This window comes from Phocoena phocoena, chromosome 1 (assembly GCF_963924675.1).
Source record: "Phocoena phocoena chromosome 1, mPhoPho1.1, whole genome shotgun sequence".
In the NCBI taxonomy this organism is placed as follows: domain Eukaryota; kingdom Metazoa; phylum Chordata; class Mammalia; order Artiodactyla; family Phocoenidae; genus Phocoena; species Phocoena phocoena.
The window spans coordinates 6,214,144-6,237,733 of NC_089219.1; the positions used below are offsets into that span (position 1 = coordinate 6,214,144).

Below are 23,590 nucleotides of genomic sequence, written 5' to 3' on the forward strand. Positions count from 1 at the left end.
TGAGCTACATGATCTTTGCAAAATATGAATATGATTTATGACACCCACTCCACTGTACTGGACCCATCTAAGCTTCTCCTTATTCTTAGAAAATGACACAGTCCACGAGGCCCACAGCCTGAGCCCCAAGCTGCCTCTCCAGCCCACCCCCAACTCGCCTAGGCATCCCAGCCCCACTGGCTCTGTGCTCACCCTGCCCCCTCCTGTCACAGGAGCTCTGCACGTGCTGCCCCCTCTACTGAGCATTTAGCACACCTGTCCAGGGTCATTTCCTCAAGGACCCCCGGCCCTCCCATCAAAGTCACATCCCCTTATTATAAACTTTCCTAGAGCCACACGTCTTCCCCCAGGAGCACTTTGTGCTTTGTAATTTCACTACAGACTGTAACAGTATACTTACTTGCTCTGTCATTGATTCAATCCAGCTCCTACCCCAGGACCTTTGCACTTGCTCGTCCCTCCGCCTGGCATGACCTTCCCCCAGACATCAGCACAGCTAACGCCCTCACCTCGTCCAAGTCTTTCTTCAAATGTCACCTTCTGGGTGGGGACTCATCAACAACCCTATTTAAACTGCAGTGCCCCCCCCCAACCCCCAGCCCCACACTCCCTAAGCCCCTTCTCTGGGGATGACTGTCTTCTGACTTACCATTTATTTATGTTATTTGTCTTGTTCAATGTGTCTCTCCTTCTCTACAATGTCATGCCACAGGGCCAGGAACTTTTGCCTGTTTGTTCACTGTTGTATCCCCAGTCCCTAGGGTAGAGCTGGGACAGAGTAGCACCTGATACATCGGTTAAGGGAATAAGTGAATGCAGTATAATATTTCTAGGCAAGATCAACTTATTCTGTACAGTGGGCAGTGTCCAGAGCACACAGTGCTTTTAGGGATCCTCAAATATGGGTTCATTTCTTTTAAAATCAGAAGGGGGGAAAAAAAAGAACTCTTAGGCCAAGGGAAATGTTTTAATATACAGCATTAATATATTAATCTTTAAACCAACACAGCTGTAAAATAAAATTATATATATAATAATATAAAATTATTGTATATTATATATAATTATAATATACAATTATAATGTATATTATATATATATATATAATTATATATATATATTTTTTTTTTTTATGGAGAAAGGGGCCCACCAAGGCCAGAACGCCTCAGCCCGCGGAAGTCATAGCGGGCCTGTTTCTGGAGCTTTTCTTGCAGACTCTGCCGGCCTTTAAACTTCAGGAGGATGAGCGACAGGCGAGGGGTGGGGGCCCTGCGCGGGGTCCAGCGCCTCCGCGGCGGACTGCAGGGCGGTGCCGCTTTAAGGATGCTCTGCGGGTACCGGCGGTAGGCGGCGAGGATGAAGCCTGGCTAGGATGCAGCCGTGACGTCACGGCCCCGCCCCGCGGGGTGATGCTGCAGGAGCAGTGGCGGGCCGGGGGCGGCCGGGCCGGGACCCGAGCTGCGACCGGGGCAGGCAGGACCCCGGCCTCGGAAAGGGATGCCTCCTGGCTGGACCCACAGGTACCTCCATTTCCTCCTGTGCCCTCCGCACAGCTTCCCGGCTCTGTGCTGGGAGAGTCGCGGCTTAGGCCCCAGGGTAATCAGAGTGCCAGGATTGGGACTGGAGGTTGGCACCGAGACCTTTGTTCCCCTTGGATGTCTAATTAATTGAACTGTCAGTGGAGCCCACGTCTCGCCCCCTGAGTGCAGAACTCTCCCGCCCTGGGAAGGGTAGCAGTTGGGTGACAGATTTATTTCACATTTGCAAGGAAAGAGATCGAACACTGGAATTTGCCCCAGGCTTAAGCTCTGCTTATGGGTGCCGGAGGCCTGTTCCCGGGTCACCTGGGCAGGTGTCATCAGCTTCCGGTTCGCCTCCCGCCAGAGGCTTAATGAATGCTCTGGATGGCTGGGGCCCTGGGATAATCTGTCTCAGCATCCCAGGATTAAGTTTATGATGAGCACCAAGGATTTCTGCTCTCTCGTCAAGGGTAACATGCTAAGGCTGAGACGGGAGGGGTTACAGCGGTTCGGTTCATTCTGTCCTCGACAAGTCGTTTGTGGGGTTATCATAATGCTTTTGTTTTTCAGTTTTTATAGGGAAGTAGAACCAGGTGCTGATGAAAGTTCAATGTGTGCCTCACCGGGGGTTTGGGGATCAGTTGGCTGTCAGGCAGGGGCTAGATTGCCACAGATCAAAAGTGAGAAGTGGGCGACACACAATTGAGCAACTAGCTGATTAAATACATCCCCTGAAGTCCATAGAGCCCTTTACTGGTCTGGGAAGATTTCCCTGAAGTATAAACTTTGAGAATTGGTAGAAGGAAGGACAGGGAAGGGCTGTGGCCCCATGTCACCCCACAGTTGGAAGCCTGGTTTCACGTAGAGAAATGAGGAAACGATTTGAGGTCAGAGTGGGGTAATTTTAAGCGTTCGAATTACATGGACGTTGTTTATTTTTATGAGTCATTTGCCGCCTAGTCATCCCGTAACACAATTTGAGGGATTCATTCCTTGAAACACCCTCTGTATTCTAGAAGCACAGTGGACCCAGCATATAACCTGGGGGGTCCAGGAATATGTGCACATTTTGGGGGGGCAGAGTAAACGGTAATACAGTGTGATCAAGATGGTCTGATGAATATTTGTATTAAAATTCTATTTTACTAGTTTACATTTTACTTTCTTTTTTATAACATTCAAAAGTGAATTTTCAGTAGTTCTTAGAATAAACTTCCGGGGACAGCTTTTAATATATGTATTTTTAAATAAAAGTGGTAACCCTGATCGCCCAAACTTGAAGGGGAAGCCTTAGTGAAGACTCTGTTCAAGCTCAGGTTTAATTCCGGTTCAGATGTGTGTCGGGGGGCGGGGTGTAGGATGGGGGCGGTGAGGGTCTCACTTTTGCTAGGACGGGCTGCAGGCTGTGTTTTAAAGCTGGAGGTGGTGGGCAGGTGATGGTGAAATTGTCACATCACAGGTAGAGACATGGACTATTTACATAGTCCATTTTAAGTGGGGCAGATATCCTCCCTTTTCAAAAATATACTTCCGCCTTATGCTGTGTGAGGCTAAAATTCTTCCAGACGGGGCCCATGGTTCTTCATTCTAAAATGAAAGGGAAGGTTTCTAACGCGTGTTCACTTAAGTTCACTTTATGGGGGTAAAATGCCAACAGGAAAGAGAGGCGTCCTGTGCCTGAAGGGGCAGGTAGAGAGGCACAGAGGGAGTTAGCCACCGAGGCAGGTGCGGGGCTGTGACCAGACAGGTGAAGTCAGGTTAAGCTCTCTGACACACCTGGGCTAAGGTCTTCCTTCTGACTTCTAAGGAGACAGTCTTATTATGCGGTGTTCCAGCGGGTCCTCTATTTCTATGATCTTAATGAATGAAGCTCCAGGGTCAGCTAACAACCACCTGGGTTTTTGAAGGCAAGACCAGCCATTTTTTCTCGAGTATTTACTATGTACAAGGGCCTGAGTGAGACCCGTGAGGAACATAAACAAGATGCTTTTAGCTTAAAAGTTTAATTTTTTAAAAACTTGACTTAATCTTCATAAGTGGATTATGTTTTTAGTGAAGTATTACTTGTGTGCATAGTTCTTAGGTACCCTCTGCTCTTGTTGTAGAGGAGAGCGTGAGATTTTTTTAAGGTCATAAGATATACCTTTTCTAGAAGCGAGAGCAGACTGATTCGCTGGTTATGTCATTCCCTGTCATCTTGGTGTGAAATCTACCTCGTACCAAGTCTTCCGGGTCAACTAATCCCTTCTTGATGGGTTCATCTCTCATCACCACATCGCCACTGTGCCCAGCTGGTGCACAGAGCTCCTTTGCATGGTTGGTTCCCACTGCTTAGCATGTCTTTCCTCCACTGTTTCACCTGACTTGAGGCCAAGAACTATGTCTTTCTTTTGTCTCTATAAATTCAGTGTTTTGGTATTCAGTACTCAGCCAAATGGGAGGATGGGTGGGGAGGTGGGCAAGTGGAAGGATGGATGGATGGATGGATGGATGGATGGATATTTGAAAGAGTGGATGGGTAGACGGGTAGGTTGGGTAGATTAGAGGACGGGTGGTGGATATGTATATGGATGGGTGGATATGTGGATGTGGATGGATGGGTGGATGGGTGGGAAGATGGGTAGATGGATGGATGGATGGATGGATGGATTGCTGGATGGTTTATTGCGTTAACATGTTGCGTTCTGAATCCTGCTGGGACGTCTCCAGAATAAATCATTTCTACCACTGGTGTCTTCTGAAGAGAAGGAAGACAATCCCCGAGTGGGTGGGGTAGTGGGGGAGTTTGGGATGCACATCTGGAGTGATAAGGAATTTCAGAGTGATTCATAAAGAAGTTATCGACTAGCAAGAGTGTGATGGAGGGTGTACAGTAAGTTAAAGTCAGAAATAAGGGCCTCATTTCTAAAGCTTAAAAACTAATTTTGATGGGGCTTCCCTGGTGGCACAGTGGTTGAGAGTCCGCCTGCCGATGCAGGGGACACGGGTGCGTGCCCCGGTCTGGGAAGATCCCACACGCCGCGGAGCAGCTGGGCCCGTGAGCCATGGCCGCTGAGCCCGCACGTCTGGAGCCTGTGCTCCGCAATGGGAGAGGCCACAACAGTGAGAGGCCCGCGTACCGCAAAAAAAAAAAAAAAAAACTAACTAATTTTGAAAGAAAGCCTCTACTATTTATCTCGGTAAATAACAAGTGTTCTTGTAAGGAAACCTATCAATGTTGGGAATGTCGTCTCGGGTTTAGGGCCTACTTCCCAGGAAGGACTCCAAAGGAAATTTAGGCGATTGCTTTTTTGTGATACAGATGAGGTGAGCTGTGTCACGGAGGTCAAACCCAATGCAGAGCTTCCCCCTCTCATGTTTTTATCTGTCTCTTTCCCTCTGATCTTAGTAGCTTTCCTCTCCCTGTGCTTAGTAAAATTGACATTGGCTAAAACGCACAGGTCAACATGCTAGAACCTATTCCTTTAATATTTACAATCTAGATTAATTTCTAAGCAGTGAAAACAGTTGGATGCCCAAGGGCAGGTCTCCAAGTGGCACACATTGTAAACCCCAGGGAGGTGGGGGACAGAGGAGGCAGGAGTGTCTGTGAATTAGCCTACACGCCTGCTAATTCCCTACCCAGGGCGAGGGCGTTGCAAAAATTCCTCAAAAAAATAATTTGAGGATGGAGGAAAATCTATTTCTCACCCTCCCGGATTCTTTCTGTCCCTCACTTTTTTTTTTTTCTTTTTGTAAACTGTAGCCGTATTCAGTGTGTTGCCTATAACAAGCAGGATTCAGGGAGTCGGTTTATTTCTTTAAAGAGAGCATTTCAAACACTATGAAAGTCTCAGTTCTCCTGACTCGACTGAAGATTCATTTGTGCAGCTGTTGTAAAAGGAAAAGACTTGAGTTGAACTCATTCGGCGGCTTTTAGGCTTGGGTCCCCCGGCTTAGGGTGGAGAGGAAACCCAGGTATTAGGGAGGGTGTGACTCTCCATCCCGAGAAGGAAGGGCTGTCCCCTCACCACTTGGAAGCGCTCAGGGTGCCTGTGAGTCCTGTCTCCCCGCATTGTGCCTGGTCTCCCCCTCTGCTCCCCTGGGGCCTGCAGGGAAGGGCAAAATTAGCCCTGGAAATGGGACACAGGTCCTAACATAGCTCGGCAACCTTTGCGGCCTGAGGGCAGCCACGGGGCTCTTGGTGGCAACCACTCTTCGTGGTTCTTTGCTGGGCCCTCCCGGTACAGCCTGTCTGGGGAACCGTCCCTTTGAGTTTTAGTGCGGGGACCTGAAGGATCTGATCCTCTCTCTGGCTCTGGTCTCCCCGGGCAGGCGGGCTGCCCCAATGCGAAAGTGAGGCCCAGGGACACCGTCCATACAGCAGGCTCCACTCCGGGGGCTCGGTGTCGGCTCTACGGGACCCCCGAGTGAACTCACCTTTCCCACGTGGACGGGTGAGCGGTGCCACGGGGGCTGGAGGGACAGAGCCACCGGGACAAATGAGCTCGCGTGGTGGAGGCCCCGTGGGTGACGGCTGCCCCCAAACGGGCTTTCCCCACAGGAGCACCCACCGGCTCCCCCTACGATGACCTCCCCGGTGAGCAGCGCCCCTCCGGGAGAGGCCCTCTTCCCCTCCTTGACCCCTCAGGACCTCTGGAGGCCCCCGATCGCCAGCTACTCAGGGTCCATGACCCGGCACATCAGCCACCGGGCCAACAACTTCAAACGACACCCCAAGAGGAGGAAGTGCATCCGGCCATCGCCGCCCCCGCCCCCTAACACCCCGTGTCCAGTCGAGCTGGTGGGCTTCGGGGACCTGCACCCCCAGAGGTCCTTCCGGGAGCTGCTCTTCAACGGCTGCGTCCTCTTCGGCATCGAGTTCAGCTACGCCATGGAGACGGCGTACGTGACCCCGGTGCTCCTGCAGATGGGCCTTCCCGACCAGCTCTACAGCCTCGTGTGGTTCGTCAGCCCCATCCTCGGTGAGCCCCCACTCGGCCCGCCCGTGATGGCCTCCGAAACCTCCCCAGAAGCTTCCAGAAACCTCAGTGGAGGCAGCTTGAGGGTCCCCAGGGGGACAAGGGAGGGGCCAGAGTAAGTCCCCCAGTTGTGTGGGGCTGTAGCAGAACACAGGTATGGCCGGTCAGACCCCATATCCTAAGTGACTTTATCTAAACCAGATAAAGGACCAGACTTCAGCAGACCCCAAGGATTCCACCATCCCGTGCCAGGCGGTGTCATCAGAGGAGACAAGCAGTACAGCTGGGGGTGGTTTGGGTCTGGGAGGTCCTGGTCTTTCTTGGATTCCCAAGAAGGTCATGGCTCCTTCGTGCCTTGTAGGGACCTAAGTAGAAAATTTAAGGAGAAGCTGAGTGATTCCAAGAGTCTGGTTATCTTTTGTTTTCTAGCTCAGGGTTCTGTTGCTGACTCAGAGTTTCATCATCTTATTCTTTTGATGCCCTGGGGACGTTTGAGTGCAGGTGTTTCAGGAATCTGATGAAGCTCTTCGGTGTTGGTCCTCATGTACAATGGGGACCTCAGCAGTGACCACTGACCTGCTCTGTTTCAGGATTCCTACTGCAACCACTGTTGGGCGCTTGGAGTGACCGATGTACCTCAAGGTTTGGAAGGAGACGCCCTTTCATTCTTGTCCTGGCTATAGGTCTGTTGTTTTGGAATTGAAATAAAATGGAAAAAAGAAAAAAGGCCCCAACTGCTTCCTCTTAGGAAAATCTAAAAGAGTGTTGACCAAAACAGTTATCCAGGTCGTGTCACTGGTGTGGTAGCGGGGAGCACCCTGTAATCCAGTCTGGGTTAACTGTGAAAATATCTCATTTTGATCACTTTTTAAAAATGAGTTAATAGGGGAGTTCCCTGGTGGCCTAGCGGTTAGGATTCCGGGCTTTCACTGCCATGGGCCTGGCTCAACCCCTGGTGGGGGAGCTGAGATCCCGCAAGCTGCATAGCACGGCCAAAAGAAAAAGAGTTAATAAAGTCTATATCATTCCTGCTACGCTTGATGAAATAAAAACCCTGATCCAAGTGCTTAAGGTTTGATTAAAAAGGAGTTCTTGGGGCCCTAAAGATTTCAGCCTGGGGCTTCCCTGGTGGCGCAGCGGTTGGGAGTCCGCCTGCCGATGCAGGGGACGCGGGTTCACTCCCCGGTGCGGGAAGATCCCACATGCCGCGGAGCGGCTGGGCCCGTGAGCCATGGCCGCTGAGCCTGCGCGTCCGGAGCCTGGGCTCCGCAACGGGAGAGGCCACAGCAGTGAGAGGCCCGCGTACCGCAAAAAAAAAGATTTCGGCCTGAAGTGGTGGCCGCCGGGCCGGCAGGGCCGCGCTTCCCTGGTGACTCTGTTCTCCATCCCCAGGCACGTTGCTGGGCCTCTCACTCTTGCTGAACGGCAGGGACATCGGGACGGCGCTGGCTGACACGGCCCACGACCACAAGTGGGGCATCCTCCTCACGGTGGGCGGCGTGGCGCTGATGGACTTCAGCGCGGACTCGGCCGACAGCCCCACCCACGCGTACATGATGGACGTGTGCAGCCCCGCCGATCAGGACCGCGGCCTGAACATCCACGCCCTCCTGGCAGGTAAGGTGCTGTGCGACTGGGACAAAATGCAAAGACGTGGGCGAGCACGGACGTGCTTGAAGGTGCGCCTCTCAAACCACATATGTCAACAGTACACATGTTATATACTATAATATCTATATTTTAATCTATATTTCTTTTTTTATTGAAGTACAGCGGATTTACAATGCTGTGTTAGTTTCAGGTGTACAGCAAAGGGATTCAGTTATATATATATAACCTGAATCTCCTTCAGATTCTTTTCCCTTAGAGGTTACTACAAGATATTGAGTAGAGTTCCCTGTGCTAGGCAGTAGGTCCTTGTTGTTTATCTACTTTATATATAGGAGTGTGTGTATGTTAATCCCAAACTCCTAATTTAAGCCACCCCGCTCCTTCCCCTTCAGTAGCCATAAGTTTGTTTTCTATGTCTGTGGGTTTACTTCTGTTTTGTAAATAAGTTCGTTTGTATCATTTTTTTTTTAGATTCCACATATAAGCGATATCATATGATATTTGTCTTTCTCTGTCTGGCTTACTTCACTTTGTGTGATCATCTCTAGGTCCATCCATGTTGCTGCAAATGGCATTATTTCATTCTTTTTTATGTAAGAGATCGTTGATATATATGCATATATGTGCGTATATAGCTCTGTATGTGTGTATATAACCGTGTGTAAATAGTGTTATACGTCGTTGATTCTCGTTATTCAGGTAGTTGTGTCATTCAAAGGCGTCACGAGCTCTGAATTAGCCAACCTCGAATCATGGCCCGTGGAGACATACAGGGTTAGGTTCCTGCGAACCTCTGGCCACATCATTTTTGTCAACGGATCGATACATAGCCTTGTTCTTTGTGTTTCTGTTTAAAGACATCTTATTTAGTATATATCACGGATTCATTAACATTGAACTCACGGCCAGCAGCACTATGACTCGTGCCTGAACGAAGCTCGTCTAACTCACATATTTTCCCCATAAGACACGTCGCGGGCACCGGGCACTTGGGAACCCTAGACAGCGGTAGCGCTACACTTGGGGGCTGTCAACTAAACAGCGTGTCACCCGAAAAAAGCACAAAACTGCAAATATGTGGCACCCACATAGACTATGAAAAGGATGGTTGTTGACAGTGTGAGAGTTGAAACAACAAGGCAGAACGTCACCGTGGAAAGTCTTAGCCAGGACCATGTGTGTCGGGCGACTCTTTCACTGCTCTGGGAATTCCCTGGTGGACCAATGGTTAGGACTTGGCGCTTTCACTGCTGTGGCCCGGGTTCAATCCCTGGTCGGGGAACTAAGATCCCACAAGCCGGGCAAAAAAACCTTTTTTTTCACTGCTCTGCCCGTATCAGAGAGTGATTGAGCATTACATATGTATTTATTGGGGTTACAAATCAATTTAACTGAGTAGGTAGATTTGAAATATGGAATCCGTGAATAATGACAATTGACTGTGTGTACACACACACACACACACACACACACACACACACACACCTGTGCTGTGCTTGATGCCAGACACGAGAAACATTCCCACTGAAGTCGGGAAGGAGGCGGGAATGACCACCAAGGGGAGGGGTGCTGGGGGGGGCTGGACTGCGAGTGTGGGGTTAGCGGATGCGAACTATTATATATAACATGGATCGACAACAAGGCCCTACTGTACAGCACAGGGAACTAATATCCTATATCCTGTGATGAACCATGATGGAAAAGAAGATGAAAAAGAATATATATGCATAACTGAATCACCTTGCTGTACAGCAGAAATTAACACAACACTGTAAATCAACTCTACTTCAATAAAATTGAAAGGAAGAAAAAACAAAGAGTCTGTGCTTGGACTTCCCTGGTGGCACAGCGGTTAAGAACCCGCCTGCCAATGCAGGGGACACGGGTTTGAGCCCTGGTCCAGGAGGATCCCACACGCCGCGGAGCAACTAAGCCTGTGCGCCACAACTACTGAGTCTGTGCTCTAGAGCCCGCGAGCCACAACTACTGAAGTCCATGTGCCTAGAGCCCGTGCTCCACAACAAGAGAAGCCACCACAATGAGAAGCCCGCACACCACAATGAAGAGTAGCGCCCGCTCGCTGCAACTAGGGAAAGCCCGCGCACAGTAACGAAGACCCAAGGCAGCCAAAAATATAAATAAGTAAATAACTAAATAAATTGTTTAAAAATAAAACAAACAAAACCTTCAAGGGAATCAACTGCAAAACAGTAAGAGAATTCAGTATGATGTTTGCTTATCAAAGTATCATATAAAAATCAATACCTCTAGCGTTTGTACATAAAACACTTATCTTGTTCCAAAAGAAACAATCCCATTTATAATAGCAATGGAAAAGATTTCTAAAAATCCAGGGAAAGATGTCATATGTGTAGGACCTGTACGAAGAGGCCGGGGTGGCCCAGGAGCTGAAATCCTGAATCGGTTTTGTGCTTTTCCTCCTGTTCATGGTGGGACTTTAGGCAACTGCTTGGCCTCTCCGAGCCTCAGTCGCTTCTTCCAGAAAACGTCGTTGTTCATCTCTCTTTACAATCCCGTACGCACATGGGTCCAGGGAGCTTCTGCGTGGGTCCAGGCAGGCAGGAGTTTGGAGGGTCGGAAGAAGGAATTCGTTTTTTATCTTATGTAGACAGTCCCCAACTTATGATGGTTTGACTTACGATTTTTTTTGCCTTGACAAAAGCTATACACATTCAGTGGAAACTGTACTTTGAATCTGAAGTTTGCCCTTTCCTGGGCTAGCGATATGTAGTCCGATCCTCTCTTGTGATGCTGGGCGGCAGCTCCCGTTCACCCCCGTGATCTCGAGGGTCAACAACCCTACACGGACAACCGTTCTGTTTTTCACTTTCAGGACAGTCATCAGTCAATTACATGAGACAGTCAGCACCTTATTATAAAATAGGCTTTGTGTTAGATGCTTTGGCCCAGCTGTAGGTTAATGGAAGAGATCTGAGCATGTGTAAGGTAGGCGGGGCTAAGCGATGATGTTCAGTAGGTTAGGTGTATTCAGTGCATTTTCTTTTTTTCCCCCTTTTTAAAAAATTGACGTATAGTTGATTTACAATGTTGTGTTAGTTTCTGGTGTACAGCAAAGTGAATCAGTTATACATATATTTATATATACATATATAAAATCTTTTTCCGATTTTTTCCCTTATAGATTTTTACAAGATACTGAGTGTAGCTCCCTGTGCTATGCAGTAGGTCCTTGTTGGTTATCTATTTTACGTATAGGAATGTGTATTAAATGCATTTTCATCTTATGATATTTTCAACTTACAATGGCTTTATCAGGATGTAATTCTGCAGTAAGTACAGGAAGATCTGTACTTGTCTGAATTAGTTTTTCTTTCCTCTTTTAAAATTGTGTTAAAATACACGTAACATAAAATTTACCATCTTAGCCATTTTTACGGGTACAGTTCTGTGATACTCTCACACTGTTGTGGAGCCATCACCGCCATCCACCCCTGAAACGCTTTTCATCTTGTAACACTGAAACTCTATAACCATTAAATAACAACTCCCCAATCTCCCCTCCCCCAGCCCCTGGCAACCACCATTCTACTTTCTGCCTCTACAAATTTGACTGCTCTAAGGAACCGACGTGAGCGGAATCAAACAGTATTTGTCTTTGTGGCAGGCTTGTTTCACTGAGTGTAATGTCCTCAAGGTTCATCCCTGTCGTAGCGTATGTTAGAATTCCTTACTCTTTTGAGACTGAATAATGTATCATTGCATTTATAGACCACACTGTGCTTACCCACTCATCCTTTGGTGATGGACACGTGGGTTGCTTCCACGTCTTAGCTATAGTGAATAATGCTGCTGTGAGCATGGGTGTACAAACATCTCTTCAAGACCCTGCTTTCAGTTCTTTTGGGGCCTCTACCCAGAAGTGGAATTGCTGGGTAATTTTATTTTTCGTTTTGGGGGGAGCCTCCTTATTGTTTCCCACAGCAGCTGCGCTATTTTATATCCCCACCAACACTGCACAAGGGTTCCGATTCCTCCACTTCCTCGTCAACTTGCTGTTTTCTGGGTTTTTAAAAATTGCTTGATAGTAGCCATCCTAATGGATGTGAGGTTGTATCTCACTGCGGCTCTGATTTGCATTTCCCTAATGATCGGTGACGTTGAGCATTATTCCATGTGCTTGCTGGCCATGCGTCTATCGTTGGAGAAATGTTTATTCAAGTCCTTTGCCCATTGTTTGAATCCGGTTGTTTGTTTCTTTGTTGTTGAGTATAATTCCTCAACTGTGCAAATGTATCACTTCGATCATTAAAAAAAAAAAATAGTTCATAAAGTTCTCGCAAATCTGACCTCGATTAAGGGTCACCAAACTGCCACTGTGTCTTCAGAAGGAGTGGGGGAAGCTAATTAGGACCATGAATGTGGAAAGTTAAGAATAATAAAGCTGGTGGTGGGGGGGCTGGATATGAGATTAAGAGGCCCGTAAGAAGAGTCTGGAACAAATGAAGTTCTACAGAAAGCCATTAAATAACTAGATTCAGGGTCAGGTCCCACCATAGGGACATGTGGAAGGTTGGGCTGAATGTGTCTGAGTCCAGGCCTTTCCACAGGAGATTCTGTTGAAAAGGTCAACTCCTGACATGGCTGGATCTCCCCAAGTGGAGGGGAGGGAGGGCCCCTGCTGGTCGGATGCAGGTTCCCCTGCATCGCCAAGAGTAAACCAAGAGTTTTACTCATCCCAACCAGTAGCCTGGTCAGAGTATAGCTGGACTCAAAATAGAAAAGCACCTAAGATGCGTGATGTGTCTGCAAAGGGGCTGGGCGGATGGAGCCCTGGCGCCTGGCCTTGCTCTGCCATTGGGAGCCCAGCGCTGGGCGGGAGGAAACAGCACTTTCTGGAGGTGAGAATGTATTTTGCCACTGGCCGGGCACCGTGTGGCATCACCTACATTTTCATGTTGTGCTGTGTGAACCATTGGCTGTCTGTTGGGTCCCTGAGGCCGTGGGATCAGTGAGTGGGATCAGAGGAAAGGACCAGATTCCTGCAGCCCCCCTGTTCCCTGGTGGCTCCGGGGCCCGAAGAGCTGCCACCAGGGGTGACCCATGAGGGGTGACTTTCTTTCTTTCTTTTTTTTTTTTTTATAAATTTATTTATTTTATTTTATTTTTGGTCGCATTGGGTCTTCGTTGCTGCACGTGGGCTTTTCTCTAGTTGCGGCGAGCGGGGGCTACTCTTCGTTGTGGTGCACAGGCTTCTCATTGCGGCAGCTTCTCTTGTTGGGAACACGGGCTCTAGGCACGCGGACTTCAGTAGTTGTGGCTCACGGGCTCAGTAGTTGTGGCTCGCGGGCTCAGTAGTTGTGACGCATGGGCCTAGCTGCTCCGCGGCATGTGGGATCTTCCCGGACCAGGGCTCGAACCCGTGTCCCCTGCATCGGCAGGCGGATTCTTAACCACTGCGCCACCAGGGAAGCCCAGGGGTGACTTTCTTAATGGTGGTCAGGCCCAAGGACGATGTTGCCAGGTGAGGAAGACAGGGGTGGCCACGTGAATTCCCACACACACACGTGCAGTGGTCTGTGTGCTGGGGACCAGGTCTCCCGTGTTTACACAGCGCTGAAGCTGGGGGAGGGGCGGGACTCCAAGGGGACAGGTGACGCAGTGTCGACACTCACTTTCCCTCCTCCTAAGACGCTGTGTGCAGAGGGGACCAGAGTGTGGGCAGGCGGTCATCATGCCCTGGCAGGCGGCCCTCAAGGGCAGGGGACCGGGTCCCCCAGGGTCCCCCCGGAAATCCCATTCTCTTCTCCTTTTCTTTGGGGCGTAGGTGGGACAGGTGATAAATCCGGGTCCTTGGGGTGGATTTTACAAATCAAGTAAGGAAGCGAACACCTTCCTCGGGGGCTTTCTTCCCCGCTCCCTGCCCCGCTTCTCTCCCCAGGTCTCGGAGGAGGGTTCGGATATGTGGTCGGGGGTATCCACTGGGATAAAACTGGCTTCGGGAGAGCCCTGGGCGGGCAGCTGCGGGTCATCTACATCTTCACGGCCGCCGTCCTGAGCATCTCCACCGTCCTGACCCTGGTCAGCATCCCCGAGAGACCCCTGCGGCCCCCGGCCGAGAAGAGGCCGGCCATGAAGAGCCCCAGCCTCCCGCTGCCTCCCTCCCCTCCTGTCCTGGGTGAGGAGGGCGCCGGCCAGACGGTCCCCTGCCCGCCGGCCAGCAGCCTCCACACCAACTTCTCCAGCCCCATCTCCCCGCTGAGCCCCCTCACGCCCAAGTACGGCAGCTTCGTCAGCAGGGACAGTTCCCTGACGGGCATCAACGAGTTCGCCTCGTCCTTCGCCACGTCCAACATAGACAGCGTGCTCATCGACTGCTTCACGGGTGGCCACGACGGCCACCTGACCATCCCCGGCAGCACCCCAAGGCAGGGAATCAGTGTCAGCTTCCCCCGGGCCCCCGATGGCTTCTACCACCGGGACCGCGGCCTCGGGGACCGGAGGGACGTCGCCCTGGCCACCGGCCCCGACGGGGACGTGCTGAGGGTGGGCTCCTTGGACACCTCCAAGCCACGGTCGGCTGGCATCCTAAAGAGACCCCAGACCCTGGCCATCCCGGACACAGCCGGAGGAGGTGGCCCCGACACCAGCAGGAGAAGGAACGTGACCTTCAGTCAACAGGTAAAAGCAAACGTCCGGGGGCCGGGGGAGGGGGGAGCCAGGGGTCAGAGGGCGCTGTGCGTGGTCCCCCCTCGTCAGATGATCTGGAAGGGAATTCCCGGCCCATCTGGGCATATCAGTCAGAAGGGACCTGGGTCTAATAGGTGGGCCCCAGGGACATCCCCATCCTTACATCCTGTCAGTGTCGAGATTCTGGGCCCGACGTGAGCCCACAGATGCCTTCAGGGTCTCTGCTCGGGGTCGCACTTTAAGACACTGGCCACAGCAAAGGCCTGGCTCTTTTAAGCACCCTTACGTTTGCCCAGGGCTGATCCGGTGGGTTTGTCACAGCATCACGTGTACTGCGGTCACTCCTAGTCTTTTCCCTGCCACGTCCAGCCCACTTTGGCCGTGTGCGCCCAGTGCCAACGGAGTTAAGTCTTCCTGAAGGACAGAAACAAAACATAAACCTGGCGGCTGTTTCTGGGGCCTCCTTCCCTTCCCAGGTGGGCAACCTTAACCAACCAGCCCAGAGGCTGTCGATACTCCGGATCCCAAAGGGCGCAGGCATGTTCTGGGAAGAAAAGAACCTTCCGGAAGGCTGTCTGTGTTGCATGTAGGATTGGCTGGAAGGCCACAAACTGACATGTGGGATTTTAGCTGCTTTCAGAGTCCGTGATCTTGGAAGAGACTACTTCATATTAAAGAGAGTTACGCTCATTTAAAGTAGACGTGAGGGCCTCCCTGCCCTCAGGGTCACCCAGGGGATGGAGTTTCCTGAGCAGGAAGCCTATGACCCTTGTTCAGCCCTCACAGGCCCCCAGAGGCGCAGTTCTGAAGGCGGGTGACCTGGACACGCCCCTTGGACACGGCTGCCACGTGGCCGCGTCTCCCGTGAAGCAGGCCCCGCTCTGCCGGCCCGACCCTCCGTCAGACAGCCCCACCCGCACTCCCGTGCCTGGGAAGACCCCCTGATTTCGTGGGAGGCTGACACTGGGAGGTGGCCACGCATGTTCGCTTCGTTGTTAAATTCTTGAAGTTTAACCACGCCTCCTTTGTGTTACCGCGAGCCGGTCTTAGGGCCACTTCTGTCGTGTCTTGAACTCAATGTCATCCCATCTCGAGGAAGCGCTCTGCACAGGTGGGCGCCAGTCCTGCAGGGAAGCAGCCGGGTCCCCGTGGGCAGCATCCACAAGCTCAGATCTGGAAAGCGTCTGAAGAACTGAAAATCACCGGAAGGAATCCCAACCTTGGCAGAGGAAAGCCACTTCTCTAATTGCTCGGGTCAAGGGCATGTCATCCTCATTCCTAAGGACAGCAGAGCAGTTCATCAAGTCTTTTGTCAATGCTGGGTCATCCTGTCCTGTGTCCCGAAATTCCACCTGGCTTCTAGATACAGTCCTTAAATTCTGGTTGAAAAATCTCTTCTTAATCCTTTCAAAACTTTCCGTTTTCGAATCAGTTTTGGAGGAAAGTAAAGTTCATGAGCTAAATATGAACACATCTGGGCTCAGTGGGGACATAGGTGTCGGTCGAAGTCTTCCTCCGGCAGCTGTGGGTGACAAGCTCTGTTGACACAGCTGCCCTTGGAACCGGCATCGTGGGCTGTTCCCTTCCTTTTCATTCACCCACCCGGAACGTCCAGGTGCCGACCCAGCACAAGCTCCCGCGTGGACCCAGAGTGAGGCACCTTCTCCTCTCTTGAGACGTCCAGCTCCCAAAGGCATCCGTTCACCTGGCTGCTGTCTGCACCCCCAGCCCAGGCGGGGCCACGGTGGGGCAAGGCCTTGTCACCCCGGGAACAGGCGGCAAACTGAGCCAGTGAGCGTATTTGGCGATGGCGTTGCCCTGACAGATGCTGGTGACGTGGAGCTGCCTGGGTGCCCGGCTCCCTCCCTGCACGGGCTCTGTTGGCCACCCTAACCCCTGTATAGGTAGGAGTCCACCTGTCCAGATGCCCAGTCACCTTGGAATCAGTCTTTTACATCCTCTCTTACAGAAAAGATGAGACTTCGTAATGTCTGAATTTCAACTGACCCGTATTTCTTTTCTTTCAAACGTATTCCACGTTTGGCAAGGTCTTAGCTTACTCTCTGTGGCCCAAAGGCAGGCACCGCGAAGGGAGATGCGATTCTCAGCCGCTTCCGTCTCTGAAGAGACGCCTTAAAGTCATTTCTCTCTTTCGGGTGGTGTTTGGTGTCCAGTTCTCACCGCCCAGGAAGACAAACCCTCCCAGCCTCTGGGTTTGTGTTTCTGATTCACTTTCTCATCGAAGCAAAACACACGCTTCCGAGGGGTGCCTGGGGTTTGATGCACTGAGGAGGAACTTTTGGGGGCTTCCCTTTCAGGTGGCCAATATTTTACTGAATGGCATGAAATACGAGAGTGAGCTGACGGGCCCCAGGGAGCCGTCGGGGCAGCCGCCGTCCATGAGGCACCTCTGCTTCACCATCTGCAACATGCCCAAGGCCCTGCGGCACCTCTGCCTCAACCACTTCCTGGGTGAGCTCGCGGCGAAGCCTCCCGCGTGTCCTGCCCCCCTCGGGTGGCCCTGCGGGTAGGGGCAAGGCTCCGGATGCCTGGAGGCCTCTCCCCTCCACTCGGCCTCCCCAGGCATCACCAGGGGCAGGACGTGGTGGGGACGGGCGGGGCGGGGGGGCCGCGGGGAGGGCTTTTCTCCAGGAAGAGCCGGGTCTCCACGGAGCCCAGATCCTCAGGACCAAAAGCTCTTCGGGCAACTCACAATTAAGGGGGGCATCACTTTCCCACTAGTGGGACTTGTGTCTTAAGCCAGTTTGGACCCCTCACGCTTAGAGCTGAGACGTAAACACACACAGACACACACGTCTGGTGCTGGTCTCACGTTCACGGGCTCGGCTTTCGAATGACTACCGAGAAGCCCCAACTTGCGTTCCATGCCCTTCGGTGTCTCTTTGCTGTTGGGTTGTTGACCGTCTGAGGATGATGAGGAATCTGAGATAATCTAGGCTCTCAAACATTGTGGGATGTAAATCAGAATGACCCTCTAGGAGGCAATTTGGCAACAGGCAAGAATCTTAAAAATGCCCATCACCTTTATCCCAGAGATCCTACCTATTTGGTGTTCTTTGCAAGGATGTAGTCCGAGGTTTTATCACGAATACGTGTGCGAGGTATTTGTCACAGCACGACTCATGATAGCCAAAGACTGGGATGGGGGAAAGGGTAAATGTCCAACAATGGGAAGATGGACCCACACTGTGAAGTATTTTGCTGCCATTAAGATGGGGCTGTTTATGAATATTTAATGGCATAGGGAGCATGCATGATAATTACTGGGGTTCAAGAGACCCCATAAATATCACCTCCTTCCTCTATAAAAGAGGAAATGCACGTGGAAATCAGAGGAAGGAGTGCTGTGGTTTTCTCGGTAACAGAGCAAATTAGATCTCTATCAACACTTGCCCTTCCTAACGTATTTCTCCCAGGTAAACGGGTGACCCCTGCCCCCTGCACTGTGGCTGGAGCCCCACTGGCATTTTCTCGCCTCCCCTGCAGAGGAGGGGGAAACAGGAGGAGCTGAGGGTTAGCTTTCCTCCTGGCAATAACGTTCAGAGAAAGAATAGAATACAAAACCTTCACGTGGCAGAGCCTATGTTATAAGAATATATATTTTAAAAAGACGGGTAGGAAACCTACAAAATTTTAACAGCGGTAAAGTCATGTCTGCGTGGTGAAGCTATAGGTAATTCCTTCTTTAAGTTTTGAATTGACAACCGTCGGTCAAAACCACCTGCGGGCGGAGGAGGGGCCACGGGCCAGCGCCTGCCCAGCGTCACCAGCCCTTCCCCCCTCCCAGGGTGGCTCTCCTTCGAGGGGATGCTTCTCTTCTACACGGACTTCATGGGCGAGGTGGTATTTCAGGGGGACCCCAAGGCCCCGCACACGTCGGAAGCGTATCAGAAATACAACAGCGGGGTCACCGTGGGCTGCTGGGGGATGTGCATCTACGCCTTCAGCGCTGCCTTCTACTCAGGTACCGGTGGGCTGGGCTCAGCGGGGCGGGGCCTCCGTGGGAGTGATAATGGCCCCTGGGCTGGGTGGCTGGTACCCATTCAATGAAGGAAGGTTGTATCTTTCCAGCTGCAGATACAGCATCCCAATTTGGGGGGAGACAGCGCTGTTTTTTTCTCCGTTATCCAGTGACCCGTCGTCAGGGGTCAGCTGGGGACGCTGCCTGGTGCTGCGCGGCGGGGCAGGGCCTGGTGGGGACGGGCGTGTGTACGGCCCTGAGTAAGCAGCTGGCTGGGATGGGGCGGGGTGTCAGGCCCGTAAGCGAGGGACACGTGGGGGCCCAGGGACAAACCACGAGGTCACTCCCGGGGGGTGTGCCGTCCACCTGCCACCCCTACCCCATCCTTCCCATGTCGATTCTCATGGTGGCTGGTCCAGAGGGAGGGAGGGTGCAGGTTTGACCGGGGGTGCAGCTAGAGTGAGGCTGTGGAACACGTGGGATGGGTGCGAGGAGGCCGAGACGACCCTGAGGTTTGACTCTGCGTGCCCCACGGACCTAGCACGCTGTGCTGAGTGCCTGTGGGTTCTGGGGCATCCCAGTGGTGGCCTAGCTGGCGGCGCACAGCCCCCAGGCTTCATCTCAGGGGTCCGCCCACGTTTTCAGTAAAAGGCCAGAGAGTCTGGCCTCTTGGCTTTTCCGGCCAGAGGCTCCGGTGGGGCGACCTGGCGCTGCCCTCGAGGCAGACGAGGCGTGATGAGCACACGGGGCGAGCTCCAGTAGAACTTCGCTGATGTGCCCGGGATTCGGATTTGTATGATTTCCATGCGCCACAAAAGATCTGTCTTCTTTGGACTTGTTTTAAACATTTAAAAATGTGAAAACTGTTCTTAGCTCCGGGTGGTACAAAAACAGGCTGCAGCCCAGACTCAAGCTGACGGCTGCAGACTGTGGACCCCGTTAGCAAGCTCCAGCCCCACAGTCAGGACCATGACTTTTGTAGGAGGTCGAGGGACCACATTATTAAGAAAGAATTTCTTGGCTCTCGCTGGCGGACCCCGGCGGGCCTGGGTGTTTGCTGGCACCAGGACGTGGGGAAGTGGCCCCGGGGTATTTGACTCCGGAAAGGGATGTCATGCGGAACCCGAGCTGCCAGGCCCCTCAGGGCCCTTAGACACTGGCCGGCCAGGGTGGGGCTGTCAGTGTCCTTGTGTTAGGAAAGCGACAGAAGCACTACGATTTGTACAAGAACTCAGGGTTCAGCCGCAAACCCTAAACTCTAGAGCCTCTTTGATCTTTCCACCCAAAGACCCCTTCACCTGCTGCAGCACTTGGGGGCCTCCCCTGGGTGTGCAGGGGGCCACCCCAGGCCCTGCCACCCATCCAGACGACCCCATCAGTGGTCCCTTAGCTCCCTGGGGCCCCTGATCGGGTCTCCCGGTCAGGGGCAAGCTGCCTGCCAGCCTGGCGGGCGGCCTGGGGCCCCAGGTGGGGCGCCGCTCACCTTCCTCTCTGGGTCGCAGCTATTCTGGAGAAGCTGGAGGAGCACCTCAGTGTCCGCACGCTGTACTTCATCGCCTACCTGGCCTTCGGCCTGGGGACTGGGCTTGCCACCCTTTCCAGGAACCTCTACGTGGTTCTGTCCCTCTGCATCACCTACGGGATTTTGTTTTCCACCCTGTGCACCCTGCCCTACTCGTTGCTGTGCGATTACTACCAAAGCAAGCAGGTGAGTGCCGGCCTTCTTGCTTCGGGCCCCACGTCCAGGTGACTCTCCACCTGAGCAGGGTCCCCGGGACCCGCTGCACAGCTCGGGGCCCCGTTCAAACGGGAAGACGATCAGGACGCACCGGCAGAGCATAAACCCCGGCAGGAAGCTGCTCGCGCAGGGAACTGGGGGCGCTGGGAGAGCCGCAAGGAGAGGGCTCTGCGGGGCTTTGGGGTCAGCTGGGGGCATGTGGGCACCAAAAGCTCAGCGGTCGAGGTCAATAATTCGTGAATGTGGTTTTTGTGAAAATGAGCATCAATGCCAAAAATCCACACTGAGCGAGAGATCGGGGACTTAAAGACAGGGTAAGGGACAGGGCTGAGCCGAGTCCTGGTGGCGTCTGAGGCTAAAGGAAAACAGATCCCGTCTTTAGGTCAAATTTTGGTATTTTGTTCAGGCTGGATTTTCCCTTAACAGCTTTATTGAGGCAGAAGTCACCACAAGGCCACACAGTTCGCCCATTTCCAGTGTACGATTCAGTGGCTTTTAGTGTATTCACACCATCAATTCTAGAACATTTTCGTCACCCCCAAGAGGAGCCCCCTCCCCATTGGCCATCACCCCTCCAGCCCTCCGCTCCCCTGGACGCTTCCCGTCAATGGGATCACGTGATAGGTGGCCTTGTGTGTCTGGCTTCTCCCAGCCTCACGTTTTCGAGGCTCATCCACCCTGTGTATGAGTGGGTCCCTACTGCCTTCCTTCTTGTGGCCGAATAACGCTCCCATCATAGATTTTTGGCAGTGACTTTGAGGCTTTACAATACGGCACTAAAAGACCACCTTGACGGCTGCCTTTCCCACAGCCCCTTTAACTCCGGGCCCCTGGCGCCTCCCCCAGGCCTGGCCCCGGGGGCTGACTCTCCCCCTGGGCGGTGCTCAGGCTGTGACCTGAGCGCACTGTCCCCCTTGTCACCTCCCGGGAGCCCCCTTCACCGGGGTACGCGGACGTGCTGGTTCTCGGCGGAGGGCGGCCCTGCCCCGCGGGAGGGGACGTGGGGCCTTGGGCCACTCGACCCCGCTGGAAGGCTCGGGCTTCTGCGGCCCGTCAAGTCTTCTGGACACGCGGTCTCCGCTGGGCTGCGGGTCCAGGGCTCCCCTGCGACCTCCCATGGCGGTGGCCCCCACGGGCTGGGCGGGTGTCCCCAGGACTCACGTGACACCAATTCGCGGGAACACAGCCTCGGCGGGGCGGGAGTTGTCCGGCATCCCAGAGGGGAGCACAGCTGCATCTGGGAGGGGGGCCGGGCCGGGCGGGACCCCGGGTGGCACCCAGCCGCGGTCTGCGGGGTGCAGGTGGCCTGTGCTGGGGGCAGAGTCACTCCCGCTGCCACTTGGCAGCTCTGCTCAGAGACCACGTGTCACCTCTGTCCCCAGTGTGGTGCTGGCTGGGGGCGGAGGGAGCCTGACGTCCAAGGTGGAGGCCACAGGCCAGAGGAGCAGCGCTGTAGACCCTGGGATCTCTGAGCACGACAGGCGTCGTAGGGACAAGGGTTCAGAGAGGGCGGAGCTGGAGCGGAGGGGGCCGGGCCGGCAGGCCCTGCATCTCCTTTAGAGGTGGGAGACCGGGAAGAGGCCGTGCCAGCCCCTGCTGGCCGCGGGTTCCTTTTCTTGTCGTCATCTCAGAACACAAATATTATCACGTGGGGCCCGGAGGACGTAAGCTGCTGGGCATGGGTGCTGGGTCCCAGGGCTGCAGGGGGCCTGGTCCGGCTGACGCACATCTCTGGTCAGTTTGCAGGGTCCAGCGCCGACGGCACCCGGCGGGGCATGGGCGTGGACATCTCCCTGCTGAGCTGCCAGTACTTCCTGGCCCAGATCCTGGTGTCCCTGGTGCTAGGGCCTCTGACCTCGGCTGTGGGCAGCGCCAACGGGGTGATGTACTTCTCCAGCCTGGTGTCCTTCCTGGGCTGCTTGTACTCCTCCCTGTTTGTCGTCTACGAAATCCCTCCCAGTGACGCTGCCACCGCCGAGGAGCACCGGCCCCTCCTGCTGAATGTCTGACGTCCAGAGCCATGGCTTCGGCCTCGAGCCTGGGCCTGGGTCGGGAGCAGGCCAGCCGGCGGAAACCCACAGGGCCCTGGTGGATGGAGGCGTGACGGGTTTCCTGACGGGATGTAAATATGTGGTAAATCAATAAACGGCAGCAGCAAAGCCTACGGTTTCCAGTGTGGCTCCCCGAGGGGTGAGAGGTCACCTGGGGATTGAGCCACTCGCCACGGGGACTTGGGGAGGGGGCTGTATCATTTATGGATATATCTATCTATCTATATTACCAGCTGCAGCTTTGCACCCCAACTCCCACCCCTACCCCCTGCCCCGAAGACACCTGGCAACGTCTGAAGATATTTTGGGTTGTCACAACTTTGCTGCTGCCTGGGAGGCTGTAAACACCCTACAGTGCGCAGGGTGACCACACACACAGCAAAGAATGATCCGGCCCCGAATGTCCACAGTGCTGGCGTGCAGAGAGCCTGTCTAACGGTACACTGCTTCCCAGAACAGAGTTAGAGCAGATGATGCTTTTGGGTCAGAAGACTTCACACCCATTCAGTCACTCACTTATTCATTCATTCATTCTCCCACCCATCCATTCATCCACCCAGCCATCCATCTATCCATCCATCCATCCATCCATCCATTCACACATCCATCCATCCGTCCATCCATCCATCCATCCACCCTGCAGATACTCATCAAGGGCCCTGGGAGTGGCAGGCAGTGGTAGGTGCTGGGGACCCAACTGTGAGCATCAAGGCTCTGCCTCATGGAGCTGATGTGACAGGAGGAGAGACAGACAATACACTGACTTCTAGGCCTGAGAATGATGCCAAGTGCTGGGAAGAACACAAGAAGGGTAGGAGGATGCGTGATGGGGTCGGGAGAGAGCTATTCCAGGGAGAATGGGGCTGGGTGTGTTCAAGGGACCAAAAGCTCAGATTGTGAAATGCCCTGTAAGGTGGGAACTGCAGAAGGTGGAGCCGATGTCCCTGGTGAACGCCCATCCTGCCCTTGGACTTTACCCGCCCACCCGTGCCCACCATCTTCCAGTGCTTGTTTATGGACCTGGATGAGCCTCTGACTTCTTGTGGGTGTCGAGATCC

The 23,590-nt window shown here is 53.2% G+C and overlaps 1 protein-coding gene across 2 annotated transcripts; it reads left to right on the forward strand.

The window, feature by feature from the left end:
• Positions 1–1,450: 1,450 nt before the first annotated feature.
• SLC45A1 (solute carrier family 45 member 1) lies at positions 1,451–22,640 on the forward strand. Of its 2 annotated transcripts, XM_065884211.1 has the most exons (9): positions 1,451–1,520; positions 6,064–6,484; positions 7,072–7,164; positions 7,874–8,098; positions 14,013–14,752; positions 17,080–17,233; positions 18,570–18,746; positions 20,246–20,451; positions 22,221–22,640. In XM_065884211.1, exons 2-9 carry the CDS (start codon positions 6,088–6,090, stop codon positions 22,488–22,490), a joined length of 2,262 nt encoding a protein of 753 aa, XP_065740283.1. In that variant the 5' UTR covers positions 1,451–1,520; positions 6,064–6,087; the 3' UTR covers positions 22,491–22,640. The 2 variants fall into 2 exon arrangements, with proteins under 2 accessions (XP_065740283.1, XP_065740291.1); XM_065884219.1 differs by lacking the exons at positions 1,451–1,520; positions 6,064–6,484; positions 7,072–7,164 and having other exon boundaries at positions 7,990–8,098; positions 17,080–17,260; positions 22,221–22,490.
• The last annotated feature ends 950 nt before the right edge of the window (positions 22,641–23,590 follow it).

Bases quoted from the DNA above. Each gene is read 5' to 3' on its own strand.
- SLC45A1 (XM_065884211.1), top strand. From the start codon at position 6,088: ATGACCTCCCCGGTGAGCAGCGCCCCTCCGGGAGAGGCCCTCTTCCCC. The intron at 14,753-17,079 runs GTAAAAGCAAAC...CTTCCCTTTCAG, and splicing joins ACGTGACCTTCAGTCAACAG to GTGGCCAATATTTTACTGAA. The intron at 18,747-20,245 runs GTACCGGTGGGC...TCTGGGTCGCAG, and splicing joins CAGCGCTGCCTTCTACTCAG to CTATTCTGGAGAAGCTGGAG.